Source organism: Onychomys torridus, chromosome 15, assembly GCF_903995425.1.
Source record: "Onychomys torridus chromosome 15, mOncTor1.1, whole genome shotgun sequence".
NCBI classification, from domain to species: Eukaryota; Metazoa; Chordata; class Mammalia; order Rodentia; family Cricetidae; genus Onychomys; species Onychomys torridus.
Window position 1 is genome coordinate 68699088 of NC_050457.1, and position 15380 is coordinate 68714467.

A 15380-nucleotide genomic window follows, 5' to 3' on the forward strand; every position below is an offset into this window, starting at 1 on the left:
TCTCCCTACAGATGGTCAAAAGGACATTGAGGATGAACTTACAACAGGCCTTGAGCTGGTGGACTCCTGTATTCGCTCTCTGCAGGAGTCAGGGATACTTGACCCGCAGGATTACCCCACGAGTGAAAGTAGGCCAAACAGCAGCCCCTGGGTTTTGTGTCTTGCCATTTCTTTCTTTCTTTTCCTTAAGACAGTCTCTTATGGCCCAGACTGTCTTCTCACTCACTAGGTATGGAGTGAAGGATGACCTTGAACCTCTGATCCTAACTCCTCCATCTCTGGGATGCTGGGATTATAGGCGTGTGTCTCACACCCTGTTTATGAGGTGCTGAGGATGAAACAGGAAGTTCATACTAGGCAAGCTCTCTACAAACAGGGCTACGTCCCCAATCTCAGCAACCCCATATAAGGGAGCTAACCTAAAATAAGAGTACTATGGCTCTTTAAAACACATCATTGCAGGTTATACTAGTTGCTTATTGTTGTTGTGATAAAACACCATGAGCGAAGGCAACACATGGAAGTTTATTTTGGCTTAGGGCTGTGGAATGGTGATCCATAATGGGGAGGAGGGCATGGCAGCAGGGATGCATAGTGGGTAGCTCTCTGATCCAATTTTGTATCACACCAGGAAACAGAGGGCAAACTGGAAATGGTAGAGGGTATACACTCCCAAGGCCTGCCTGCCCCTGTGACTTAATTCCTTCCAGAAGTCTCCCTGTCCTGAGCCTCCCCAAACAGTGCCACCAACTGGGAAACAAATGTCAGATATGGAGACATTTTCTCATTCAGACCACCCCAGGAGCCATATGTAATAAAAGTTTCATAATATCTCTATCTTTCTTCACTCTCAATAATTCCCTCCTCACCAGTTAGGTTACAAAGTCTCCAAGTCAGCAGTTAGAATCTAAGATTTTCATTGAAGTTTCAACTTCTAGACAAACATAGTTTATGAACTCATATGTATTTGATTAAGCAATGCCACCACTGCCTTAACATTAACCATCACATGTATGGATCACATGCTGGCAGAGATCTTCATGACCCCAGTTGTATTTAACATGATACATTTTCCATATAATATAATCACTTTTAACTACTGTGTACTGTGACAAAGAAATATGCAAAAACTTTATATTTCTATATTTAAATTATGTTATTTCTATAGTATTTAAAGATTTATTTGTATGTAGTTATGTTTTTCACCTAGAAAGGTAGAAGCTTAGAAATGAAAAGTGTAGGCATTGGAGTGAACCCTTTCTTAATAATGTTCTGTGGACTTACTTGAGCAAAATTTCACAAATGACACCATCACACTATTAAAACACGTTATCTTGGTAATGCCAGCATTAAAAGAAAAATCAATGAAACATTTTAAATAATTTAAATTAAATTAAATTTTGTTGACTACATATCAAGGTTTGTCATATAAAAGGAAAAATGTAAGAGTAAGATACCATAGTTTTTAAAATAATTTAATTTATATATTATTTCCCTATAGTATCATTTATCTGTAGTATATTTAATACTAATATTATTTTAGATAATCATTGTGCTTACCCAAACATGTTCAAAGCAAAATTCCTCCATTTATACTCATAAAATCAGATGCAGAATTGGCATTATACTCGGTCTGCATACTTACATTTTAAATTGTAAAGTTGCTACTGCTTTTAATGGAGGTATGGTATCAAATTGTGTTTAACTAATATTTGAAATACATGCACCTTATTACAGAGTATAAAAAGCAGCATACAGCACAGTATGTTTTCTTGCTCAGAGGAGAGCAAAAGAGTAAATGTCTCTTTTCATATATTGTAGTAGCATATTTGATTATTAGTTTTGGGAAAAGGTTAACCTTTAATAAATAGAAAGTAGAGAAAAGATGAATAAATGAAAGAGAAAAATAAGAGGCAAGCAGATTAAACCAGAAGATATAAGCCCATTGTACCATTCTATAAGCACACTGAATTATCTCCTAAAAACATCAGTAATTCAGACATGTGGTAAACAGAATAAAACTGTTATATTAGCTTTATATGAAACAAGATCGATGAAATAAAAAGAAATTAAAGCACTAGACACAGTTAGGCCAGCAACTGCCATGAGTGTTGTGAGTTAAGAGGGCAGTGGGGTATCAAAGCTGTTTTCCCTTCGAAAGATGTGATGGACATGAGACTATAAAGGGAAGGAACAGGACAGCACAGAGTCTGGGGTGAAGATGAACATTCAATACTAAATGATCGTTCCTGAAAACATACATGCAGTAACAATATACAGACTGAGCAGGTTATATTTCAGAATATATAGGAGTTCATGTATGCATATAATGACAATTAATGAAAAAAACAGGCCATGAATTTGAAAGAGCAAGGAGAGGTCTATGAGAGGGGGTGGAGGGATGTAAGGGAAAGGGTAAAAAGTATTTTTTTTTTAACTTTTCAGTGCACACTTAGATAGAATGCCAAAATGAAAATAAAAGACAGAGTAAAAGAAAAGCAGACCTTACAGTTGATAAACTGGGGCTGCAGAAGCGGTTCTGTTGACAGACTGTTTGTGTAGCATGCAGAGAGACTATGCTTCAACCACCAAGGATGGTGCATATCTGAATCTCAATACTTGGTGTATGGAGACAGGAGAGTCAGAAAGTCAAAACTACAGAGTGAGTGTGAGGTTAGCCTGAATTATCTAAGTTTCCATTTCAATCAATAAATAGAATATGAAAATATTTTAAAATCAACATATTGATTATATTTCCAGATTTTATCATATGATTATAAAAATATCTTGACATGAAGGATCAGAGACAAAGACATCAAATAAGAAGTTCACATTCTTTATCTAATATCATTATCTAATGATAATTCACAAAAATTAAAAACATAAAATATTAATACATAGAATCATATTATAACTAGGAAATATACTTCTGGGAAGCTTTGACTCTGATTAGAAAGTTATGCACTGTTTACAGCAAAAAACAAGAATATTTTAAAACAAATCTTGTATTAGGTGGAAATATAAACTTTATTATTAAAAAATAGAGGAATGTTATATTTATTTTGGGGAAATCTTAAGAAGAACCAAACAAGAGCTGGAGAAGATGTAAAGTGGTTTAGTGTACATGTAGCTTTTGCAGAGGACTGAGGTGGTCTCTCAGCACCCTGTCAGGCAGCTTACAACCAACCCTGAACTCTAGTGCTAGGGGGTCTGATTCTGTCTCCTGGACTCCGTAGGAGCCTTCACACACATTCTCACTCAGAGACATACCAAATACACACATAATTAAAATAAGTTAAAACAAGCTAAATGAATAACAGCAAGAAAGATGGAAATGGTAAAAAGTGTTTCAGAAGTAAATCAACAGAAGGAAATCATTGAAAAGATAAATATGCATGATATTTTATTTTATTTTATTGTCATGAAATAAGTAACCACACTTGCCTTCTCAGTGGAGAAGCTTCCATACATTTAAAGGATGTTAAAATAATGTCTAGCGAATGCTTTCCTTCTCTTGAAGTGTGTGCTCAAAAGTCATGCACAAATGGCACAACTCTTTACTTTTATGCCTTACAGAGCAGTTACACACTCCAGTTACTGCAGAGACATTTTGTACTTGCTCTGTGTTTTAAGAAGGATTATGTACTTACTATAATGTACTGGGTAATCTGATTAGGGATAGCTAAGATTTTCTCCCACAGCCAACTGCCTTCCAGCAAGGCAGCTACTCTTCAGACCTTTGCTTTCTGGGATCCATACAAGTACAATCACAGAGTCTCTGCTTTGCACTGCAACTGTGAGATTTGTCCATTTTGTTGCAAAACAGTAGTTAACTTTTTCAATACTAAGTAGAGTTAAACTGTAAAGATATATTAACAACTTATTTGTTTTCTGTTCATTGCTATTTGGCTCTTCTAATTTAGGCCATTAAAATAACACACACACACACACACACACACACACACACACACACACACACACACACACGCGCGCGCGCTTTTAAGTGCCAGACGATAAAGGCAGTACCAAACTTTTGTGCCAAAGGATTTGTTCTTAACAATTTCAGAAACACTTTCAGACTAAACTCACTGTATAACATATAGGGAAGAAAAGAAAATATTGTGTACATAACTATAATTTGGCATATCAATATATCACTGATGTCAAATATTGAAAGGATCTGAACATTAAAATGTCATTTGTTCCCTGTATGTCTGTCAATTAGTGGTCAGATAAGATAAAGATTCTATTCAAAGGAGTTTAAGGAAAAGCAATTTAATTAACAGGCTATTTACAAAGAGGCAAGATTAAAGGAGCAGACAGCACATGCTGGAACTCCCAGGAATTAACAACAAACTGACAGAAGCTGTCACCACCCTTGGACCTCCACCTTTGGAGCTTGCTAGAACTGGTAGAAGCAGAGTAAGACAGCAACAATGTGGTACTGGTAAACCAAATCTTTTTGCTCCTTTCCTAGATCCCCCCGCCCACTTCTGCCAGATCCAGAAGTTTAACCAGCATAGCTGTCTACTGTGTAGTATAATAGTATCTGATGTGGACGCTCTTAGTCTAGAAACAGCACATAGATATGTCGCGCTCTCGGATACATCCGTCTAATTAGCGAAAGCACATCAGATTTGGGGAGTCCCTTGTGGTTATTCAATCAATGGCTTCATTAGCTAGAATAGCTGTGAACTAGCTAATGCTAAATTGAACCTGGCATCCTGCCCTTGAGTCTCCTAATCTCCACTCAGAGGGGACTAAAACAACACTAAATAAATCTAAATCAACTTGGAAAAAATATTAAATAGAAAGCTATTTCAATACCTGAGCATGTGGTCCTTGATTTGTTATATTTCAAGCTTTGGTTATTTTTCTACCCTCTGACTAATTAAAAATAAATGTTAAATCATAGTAATCTTGTCTTCCAAATGCCATGATGAGGAGTAACTACCCAGCTATACTCATTTATGGTCTGATAGTTGTAAATATTTTCCAACTCTATTTTTTTAAGCACACTGTCCTGAACAGTATGTAAAATGTGAACAACCTTTGCCACTCTGCCATTTGCTCATACAAATGTGTCACTGAGTCAGTAGAAGGATGACTTCAGAGATTGTAGCTTTAGGTAAATGAAACAGAACATATGACCAACAAGAACAATTTAGTGAAGATGGTAGGAGCCATTAGCTTCTCAGTGTCCTGCATGGCTTGGCCTGAATGAACATGGATCAAGAACTTTATTTAACTTATGCATCCTTGGAGATACAAACAGATATGAGAGATAAGGGTGATTATATCTCAGCCAATAACTGATAAAAAAAAAAACTGTCAGTCAAAATCAAAACTAAAGCTGGACAAATACAGAAATAAAAGAACAACTTGGGAGAAAAATGCCATATAAGTTAACCAGAAATTAAGTTGTCTAATGTATTTTAAAAGAATGATTATTTCTTTATTTAGTGTACTAATGAATTTGAGCTCTACTATATTGTGGATAATTCTACTATTCAGTGGGAAGCTCATGAGAGCTAATATATGAATTTTTTTTAATGTATGTAATTCTGAGCTTTCAAATCATTGTGTAATAAAATATCAAGAATCGAGCTGGGCGGTGGTGGCGCACCCCTTTAATCCCAGCACTCGGGAGGCAAAGGCAGGCAGATCCCTGTGAATTCGAGGTAAGCCTGGTCTCCAAAGCGAGTTCCAGGACAGGCGCAAAGCTATACAGAGAAACCCTGTCTCGGAAAAAAAAAAAAAAATCAAGAATCAATCATATATAGAATTCCACTCAGAGCAGACAGAACCTAAGTACAATGTATGCAATGTGGTTACTGCAAACGCATTATTCACTGTGGCTCTACAGTCTGTCCCTTTTATTGTGTTATTAGAATGCTCAGGTCACATGAGGAACCTTTGAGACATCAAGTTATTAAAATGCTGTAAAACGCAACACCATGTATTCATGTTATTCATGGTATTAAAAGTGGGAGGCATTTTGTGGAGTGACTTTTCATAATTCCAGGAAGGAACACCAATAGGAAAGATAGAAATAATAGTAATAAAAATGAAATATATGACTCAAACTAGTTCAACACATGAAAGCCATGGTTAAGGGAAAGGGGATCATGTGTTTTCTTTGTTATCTATCATGGTGGAAACCAAGTCTAGACTCAACAAGATAGAAAGCCTTGGGATCTACATGGCTACTTTGTGAAATTTGTCCCTATTTCTTAGGAGACATACCTTCTCACTTGGAGAGGTACTGATGCCCCAGCTGCAAACATGAAGATCTCTTAAAGTGTACTTGGGAATTCTTGGAGGGAAGTGGCATGTGTTGAGACTCTTACCGAGAACTCTCAAAGTCAAATGGTCCTCACAATACTAAGAGATCAATTGCCTTTCATTGATTTTTTTTTTCTCCCACATGACAGTTCAGAGGCATTTTCCTGAGACCACGGGGCATGTGATGGTATCCATGCTATAACAACAGGAACAGTTGGCTTACTAATCTTCTGTTTTAAATATTCCACCAAATACCGCTGCTTTTGATCCATATCAATAAAAGCTGTTAGAGCTCTGAAGTAATGTTTAAGGGCACAACTGGTTTGTGAGGCCAACAAGTTTGAGTGCTACTAAAATTGAGAGATGACATAGAGAAAGAAGATAGATCATAAGAAATGGGAACCAAGTTCACAGGCAGCCATGTAGACCCCAGGAACAGGGACAAGTCTGTAGTTGTGAGACATCATGAGCCAGAACGACCCAGGTACTGACTGCTGCATTTCAGATTTAGTTTCAAGTCTTTTCTCTCTCATAACTGGCCTCCATTAATTTTCCATTTTTTTCTCAAGATTTTTGGTACACAGAGATGAATCTGCTTTCATTAGATTATTAACTTATTAGAATATATTTAGTATTGTTATCCTTATTACACAATAGTAATACCTAATGATAAATAACCAGAAGATAAACCCTTATAAAGAACCACTTGGGAGCTACAGTGTGAAATGAAAACACGGCTCAATGGTTACACTCCCGGGCTCTGTAAAATTCTTTAAAAAGCATTGCAAACTGAAATGGCGTATTTGGCTTTTGTGCTTTTGGCAAATATGCTTTCTCAGTCTTCTCTTTCATGTACAGATCTAAAGGAACAGATACTGCATTAAGTGAGACCCTTACCAACTTTGGGTCTATGCCTCTGCATCAGTCAAACTTGCAGAAGCAACAAGACAATGACATGTGTTGGATTTGAGTCAGTTTAAAGTCTGTGTATGTGATCCAGGTCTTCTTAGGACCACTAACATCTTAATTTTCACATAAACCATTTTGCACATTGGAATCAACTGACAAGATGTAGTATATATTCTAGATGCAGAGACAGAAATGAAATGTAAATGCCTCTCTGCTCATAGAGCAGCCCCGTCAGCTCTAAACCTGCTTGTGTAACAGGCCCCCGGAGATTCTGCCCTCTGTTACATTTTGAGGTAGTGGGTGAGTTGGGCTACTAGTTTTAAGGAGCCTCCACCCTGGAACTTTCCATATGTCAACTTATACATAAGTTACTAAGAAGTTCGGGAGACAATAACCAGTTTAGTACCACCAGGTACAACTTCTAAGTGTCTTGACAAAGTGACAGGTTCCCTTAGAATCCATGAAGAAGAAGCCTCTGTAATTGATGAAATGGATGCATGGCTCATTTTAAACAAAGTCAGTGTTTATATTCTGCAGAATAGTGTGTGATTACTATGACCATAATAATCTTACAAGTAATTATCAGTCTTCCCTTTTATTTTGTAATTATTTTATTTATTATTATTGTTGTTGTTGTTGTTTTCTTTTGTTTTTTGGTTTTTTTTGAGATAAGGTTTCTCTGTGTAACAGCCCTGGTTGTCCTGGGACTCCCTCTGTAAACCAGGCTGGCCTCGAACTCACAGAGATCTGCCACCCAAGTGCTGGGATTAAAGGCATGCACCAACACCACTTGGCATATTTTGTAATTTGTAATAACTCCCTTGTATATAATCACTACCATGTACTTCACTTAGTCCTACCTAGTATTTTCAATCATCCAGCTCCCCCAGCCACACCTCTTCTGTTTGGTATTGTTGTAAGAGTTTACTCTCAGTTAAAACAAATAAAATGTTCTTCATCTTCAAATCATTCTTAACCTCCTCCAAGTAGCAAAAATGTAGAAATGAATGCCAATTTCTCTGTTGTTACAGATGTGTGTGAGATTTAGTGCAATTATTTTTCATGGCCTATATAAAAATAAGGCTTTTAAATTATCTTGTGAAAAAGAAAGTTTAACCCCAGAGTGTATCACGTTTCTGTTCTTCCTGAAAAACATAAATTTAACTAAAGCTGTGAGTGTGAGGCATACCCCATTCAAGGCTTGCTCAGTCCTCTTTCTTTCTTTTCTTCTTCTTTTTTTTTTAATGCATTTTGACAATGGTAAATAATTCTTTGAAACTAACTCTATAAACCGCCCTTTGAAGACATACCCTTGTTCTTGGGTCTTCACACACCTCTATAGGTGACTTTCACAACCACACTTCACACTTCTGCTCTAAAGTTTTATTTATGCATGACTGAAATATGTTTTTTTACTACTCGGGAGATTATTAAAGACTTAAGATACTACATTGGCCCAGTTTCTGGTGTCCTTAACCTCTGTAGATGAATTCCCACCGTCTTCTCAAGCTCCAGGACTGAAGCAGTAAGCCAGGCAGTCTCCAAACCCAGGCCCTGCACGCACGCCTCCCTGCCACTCACCCTTTTGGGAATGTCTTGCCTGTCTGCTGAGTCCTTTGTGCAGGTCTCTTAAATGCGTGTCTCCCTTTCCACCCATTGTCTCCCTGCTTCAGCTGGGATTTCCAAAATCATCACAGATTAGTTCGTCTGCACTGCAAGGAGTTCCCTGTCTCTAGTCCCTGCTGCCACTCAGCCTCATCCTGCTGTCACTCTAGATGCCTGCGGGTTTATAAAAGTAGCACAGGCTAACTCATTTTGCCATTGGAGCACCTGAGTTTCTATAGTTTCAGCTTTCATTCCAAATTCCCCAAAAAACATTTTATTGTGTGGTACAGTACACATGCATCTGTCGGACTATTGAAACTTCTCGGAACTGGGTCTGTAGAGAATTAAGGTAGATGGTAGGACAGGGTTAATTTTCCCTGGGCAGTTGGCTATCAGAGACAGGTGCATGGAGGAGTTGATATTGAAGCATTTGACATTTGAGAATTACATTCACAGTTAGCAGAGAAAGAAATTTCAGGTTGAGGAAACAAGCAGCTTTCTCCTAATGACAAAGGTTTTAGCTTTCCAACTCTTGGATGCGACAATAAATTTTTTGTTTGTTTTTAATTTTTTTTTTTACAGAAGCCCACTTTGCTGAATAATGCTTTAGATCTCCCCCCACCCCCCAACACACACAAAACAAAAATATAAAGGGTGTTTCGAGATAGCTATAGGTAATATGTGAAACAATACTATGGCTTGCTTCCAGGAAAACAAATCCCACTCAGGGCTTTATTGTTAGCAGAGCATGTGGCTCCGTGATTGGGCAAGTAGATAATTAATGATGATGATGATCATTAATAAAAAATAATAATAATGTGGTATAAAATAATTCACATAAAATCTTGAATTCTGTCAAGAATTTTCAAACTCACATTTGGAGAGATTAAAATGTGAAGCAACAGACTGGTGCAAGGCCTTGGTTAATAGCACTCTTGAAGCCAGACAGCCATGTGTGACAACTCCCCCCAGCCCAGTGTCAGCACCTAGTGAATCTCTTCAGCTGGGGGACTCCAAAATTCCTCAGCAACAGAGAGACTGATGGGACTAGTCCTTGCTGAGACTATTTTAAACTTCAGCTTGTTACCAGGGCTAAAGTGCTCAGTACAGTTCTTGGGACCTAGTAAAGAGCACCTGCGACTCCTGTCATTACCACCCCATCAACATCTGTGGCTGTGTAAATATGTAGGAGGACTAGCCCCACATCTGCTGACTTCTGCTTCTGGATTGATTTTTTTTTTTCTCAGCACACACCTCATCATTTTACTTACATTGTTGTACCTTAAATGATGACTTGCAAACATTACTTAGGAGACCTCTGGCCTTTCTGTGTTTTTGAACACTGTGTAGATTAATTGGGATTTAATGTAGCTGCAACAGATGTTCACCTAAATCAGACAAGAACTGGAAATTCCAGATAAGGTCTCCTTAAACCTTTGCAAACATATATACATGGTCGACCATACATGGCCATAGAATCTCTTAGAGTACCCAGTTAATTACATGAGAAGCTATCTGTTTACCATGGTGTCTGTATTAATATAACCTATTAGTGGGTCTAAAGTTCTATGTGAAAATTAACATTTCAACCTTTGTATTTACTGAGGTTGAGTCTGTTAACCAACTCCTCCCAGTCCCTAGTGGGACCCAGAAGTAGCAGTATACTAGGGAAATAATATAATGTGAGAAGTAGAGACTGCTGTTGCAAGGGACTGTCTATTTTGTAGACTGTTTCATCCTTAAAGTGCTGATGTGTGCATGAGACTTAGTGTTTTGGGTTTAAAGGACAGTACTTCCTGGATGTGGAAACAGAAGACTGAGGTTCAGGCTTCATTTTCAGCCACTAAGCTGAGGCAGCAGCTCTGGTTCTGCCTGTCCCTTTCGGTTCATGTTCTGGGAACAATGAAAACTTAAAGTTTCATTTCTGGGAGGTTGCCATGTGGTCTTGTAATCAGTTCACATATGTGAGAGCCTGTTGAGGTGTTACCATCACACTCAGTGGCCCTTGCTTCCCGCATCCTGTAGAAGTAGTTGAATCAACCATGACAGTTCCTGGGAATTTTTCTCCTCCATCTGGCTGGAACAAGGAGGATTGATTAGACCAAGGACAAAAAGACTGGCCAAAACACAAACTGATCAAGAAATGGTTTCAGCCTTCTCCCTGACCTGCAAGGAACAGTCCTTCTCAGCTGATTGCTGCCCTGTGTTCAGGACTCTTCCAATGATAGTCAAGCTCTACAGTGATTAGTCTTGACCTTGCAGGTCAGTTTTCTAGAAGCATGCATCCAGAGCATGGCTTCAGTTTTCTGTGAAGACAGAAATTATCATCCTCAGCTGCTTGGAGTTGGAGTGTCTTCTGGTGTCATTTGCACAGAAGACAACATTTTCATCCATGAAAAATGTCCTCTGTTTCCCTCACTAAATTCTTCCACATTACCCCATACACTCCATGGCCTCAATATTATTGCCTTAATTTGCTGCTAGCCCAAGCAAGCCTACATATAAATCCAAAAGTTCTAGAGAAAGAGGAGAAATATAATTTAAATCCCTAAACTAAATTCCTTAAAAGTCTTTGGCAAATTTATATTTTTCTACATCAGTGCACAGTCACATTAATCAACTAATGGAAATTTGTATGCAATTTTGTTTTCCATTATAAAGTGATTTAGGGATGTTGTGTGATTTTTAACAATTTTCATATTCTCATGTATGCATTTTTTCCAAAACTGGAAGAAAAAAAATCTTGTTGATTTGAAGCCTAATAAACAGTGGGGAAAAGTCATTGTAAGGTGTGCACAGGGTCTGGGCTATTGTCCCGACTGTTTTGTCCTTGGCAAGTGACATGTCAGTATTGTGGAATTATGATACTGCTCATTGGTGCAATTATTATTGTCAGAGCACATCTTGGTTTCAGGGCTTGAGATGTCTTAGCGAGATAATGAGATGGTGAGTCTTGGTTTGTTTTCATTGAGTATTGATCAAATACATGACTGATTCTATAAAAGATGAGCAGGTTTGATTACCCCATGATAAATTTCTCAGTAGCAGATAAACCATAATTTTAATTGAAATTCTTTTTTGCAAAAGAACCCTATGTTGTTATTTGAAAATCCTGTGTGAATAGCATTTGTACATTTCTGGGAATAATGGCATGAATTCATAAGACAAAAAATTATTTAACTTCCTACTTAGGAAAAGTTCATTGGAGCAAAATTCACATATTCTCTTTAAAGGCAAATAATTAGAACTTGTGGGCATTTTTTGCTTTATGGATTATGTTAAATGATGTGAAATTAAAGCTTGTGCTTGATTTTACTCTGTTGAGATTTCCAACTCTGTACACTGTTGTTGTGTCTGCCATACCCTCCCTTGCCCTTGAGGTGCACTGTGGCAGGAATATGTGCCCAGCACAGGCTGTTGTGTGTGCCCATCCACTATCCTGAATGAAATAACAAACTAAGACAGTGCAAAGTCTCAGGTTCGCAGTAGGTCAGTGACGATCAGAGACATTGCTCTTCTACCGTACTCACACTTTCCATTATGGTCTTTGCTGAGGACCAGGACTAAAGTGTTGTAGAATATTATTTTTAAGGTGTGTTACTTTTGTTTATGTTGCATCTGTTTAACTCTGTGAAGCTGTGTTACTGTGCCTGTCTAAAACACCTGATGGTCTAATAAAGAACTGAACGGCGAATGGCAAGGCAGGAGAAAGGATAGGCAGGGCTGGCAGGCAGAGAGAATGTATAGAAGGAGAAATCTGGGAAGGGAAATTAAAAAGGAGAAGCCAGAGAAGGAGGAGGACATCAAGGGCCAGCCACCCAGCTACACAACCAGCCACAGAGTAAGATTTACAGATGTAGGAGAATGGGAAAAACCCAGAGGCAAAAGGTAGATGAAACAAGTTAAGAAAAGCTGGCAAGAAACTAAGCCAAGCTAAGGCCAGGCATTCATATTTAAGAATAAACCTCTGTGTGTGATTTATTTGGTAGCTGGGTGGCAGGCCCCCCAAAAAAGAGCAAAAACCTCCAACAGTACTAAAGCTCTTAGCCAAAAGTCATCTCTGTTCTTCCAGTGAAGACCTCTTGTCTCTTCTTCTGAAACTAGGCATGTTATAGTTGTCAAATGGTCCTTGTCACATTTAGGATTTCATTTTAAAGAGAATGCCATGTTTAAGGACAACTACGAACCTTGTGAGCTCTCACTTACAGGAAATGGCATTGTTATTTTAAGGAGCAAAGAGAACATCAAGGATGTTCCATGACTGTCCTATAGGCCTTATGTTTTATTACTCTGCATGAATGAAGAACTGGCTTCCCACCATGCTGCAAAGAAACATGAAGACATTGGTATTGCCAAGTTCTGCCCCTTCTAACACTGTTCCTACACTAGCCATCTCAAACACACTCAAGAGAAACTAGAAAACACATGCTCACTTCTCAGTGAAGGTTTAAATTCCCAAAGTGAATATTAAGTTTGAGTTTTAAATTTTTTTCCTAAAATAAAAAGTGTAAACTCTTGAAAGAATTCAATATAAATAAAATACAAGAAAATAAAGCCAAATTGTGCATGCAAAATGTGATTAAATTTTAAGGCCAGGACTTGCCCATCCTCCCCTCATTCCCTATAATGCACCCGTGTTAACAGCATCAATCTTAACATCATATCTTTCTCTTTGTTCTCCTGCTGAGCATTGCTGGGATGGCAAAGATAACTAGTCAGCAGGGACTATATGAGACCAGGGTGAATCCTACATTGTATGAACAGCTATTAATATTTTAAACACTGTCTGCTCTCTGGCACTGTGGCATTACATCATTATATATACAATGGAATCTGTCACTGATCTGAAGGTTTTGAGTATTTTAGCATGCCAGTCATGAAGTGGGAGATATAATTATATTAATGCAATTAAAATGTACAAAAAGGTGAAGGGTTTTTTTTTTTTACATTTTTTCAAATGTTTCTGATATTGTCTGATCTAAAAATACCTACTTGATTAATTTGCTTCATAAGAAATATCTCTATGTAGGTCAGGATGAGATCATTTGAAAAATCTACTCCTCTGAGAACTTTTATCACACACACACACACACACACACACACACACACACACACACACACAATCTCATCTGGAGCTGCATTATATGGTCATTTTAGTTCTCAGAATTCAAAGCATAGATGGCTGGAATGTGCATGTGATAATTCTAGGCTACTCTCAATAAATAATACATGTCATTTCTGCTTCACCAAGACTGTCACTGACTGCTCTAAATGACTTTCAATGCAGAGCCCAGCCTGCTCTCCCAGAGTGCACTTCAGCTCAATTCCAAACCTGAAGGGTCTTTCCAGTATCCAGCCAGCTACCATAGCAACCAGACCCTGGCCCTGGGTGACACAGCCCCTTCTCAGCTCCCAGCACGCAGCACACAAGCCCGAGCTGCCGCCCAGAGCTTCAGCCAGGTAAGGGTCCTTTACTCTTTTGTGGGGGGTATGCTCCAAGGAAGCAGATGCAGAGGCAGGGGGCACAAGGAATGTGAGATTCGGAAGGTTTCTGTGGATGTGTCAGAAAACTTACAAAAGGTCCTTTGCTGTGAATGAATTAAAGAAATGTCAAACTATGAGTGTAGAGTAATACAGAATGGGCAAATTTTTCTTTAGGAATGTCTGTGAGTTGCTAATCTTGTATCTCTGTTGTATGAATTTAGCTGCATGAATATGTAAATGAGGATATAGTTACCATGCTTGCACCTATCTGTGTTATCACTAAATCAGACAATCTGAATTTCTGAGTTTAGCTGTGGAAAAGACATGAGCCTTTATCCTTTAAAAAAAGTCACACAATTATTCTTTGAAGTTAATCCTATCAAGGAGCAGTGTAAACTCTTAATCAAGTATATAGAACTAGACTATAGATAATTGTGATTAGCTTAAGAATACTTACACTTTGTCAAGTCAGATTTTGAAGTATACTCTTAATTGTTTCTTTAAGGCAAGTAAGTATTCTTACAATTTCACTGCACAAATTCATTATCTATAGTTAAAACAACTTGGTTAAAAGCAGACAAATCTAACACATGGGGTACTCATGCACGAGGGAGTATACATGCACATATACATGCATAGGCACACACACACAAACATACATACATACACACACACACATTCATCTTTGAAAACTTTTATACCACCTAAAAGAAAATCTCGCACGCACACACGTGTGTGTATATGTGTGTGTGTGTGTGTGTGTGTGTTTGTGATTTTTGTTTTTATGATTTGGATGTATTATATATTACTTATTATATTCATATTCAATCAATCCTCCAGAATTAATATATCCTACAGTTATCTTTTATGAAGTTTTGAGCATATTTTCAGCTGTACAAGAAATTCTGAACTTATATGCTTTTGATCCTGGAGTGAAGGACCAACAACTCCCAATTTTTAAATGAGGAGGTTAGTTATATCTTAGGCACTTATTGAGTAACGTATTTACCAGGAACCCTTCCCAAGTCCTAGGACCCATTACTGAGTTCTGTAAGCCTCTAGCCCATCTTTCTCACTGATTTCTTATTATTCACCCA

At 37.9% G+C, this 15380-nt stretch overlaps 1 protein-coding gene across 3 annotated transcripts in view; it reads left to right on the forward strand.

Moving 5' to 3' along the window:
* The window catches only part of Ctnnd2 (catenin delta 2), an 872325-nt gene that overhangs the window by 456855 nt on the left and 400090 nt on the right, over nucleotides 1-15380 (forward strand). For all 3 annotated transcript variants that reach the window (XM_036206872.1, XM_036206873.1, XM_036206874.1), the window contains 2 exons: nucleotides 12-128; nucleotides 14087-14259. In XM_036206872.1, the coding sequence (XP_036062765.1) occupies nucleotides 12-128; nucleotides 14087-14259 (290 nt within the window). The remainder of the gene's footprint in view (nucleotides 1-11; nucleotides 129-14086; nucleotides 14260-15380) is intronic.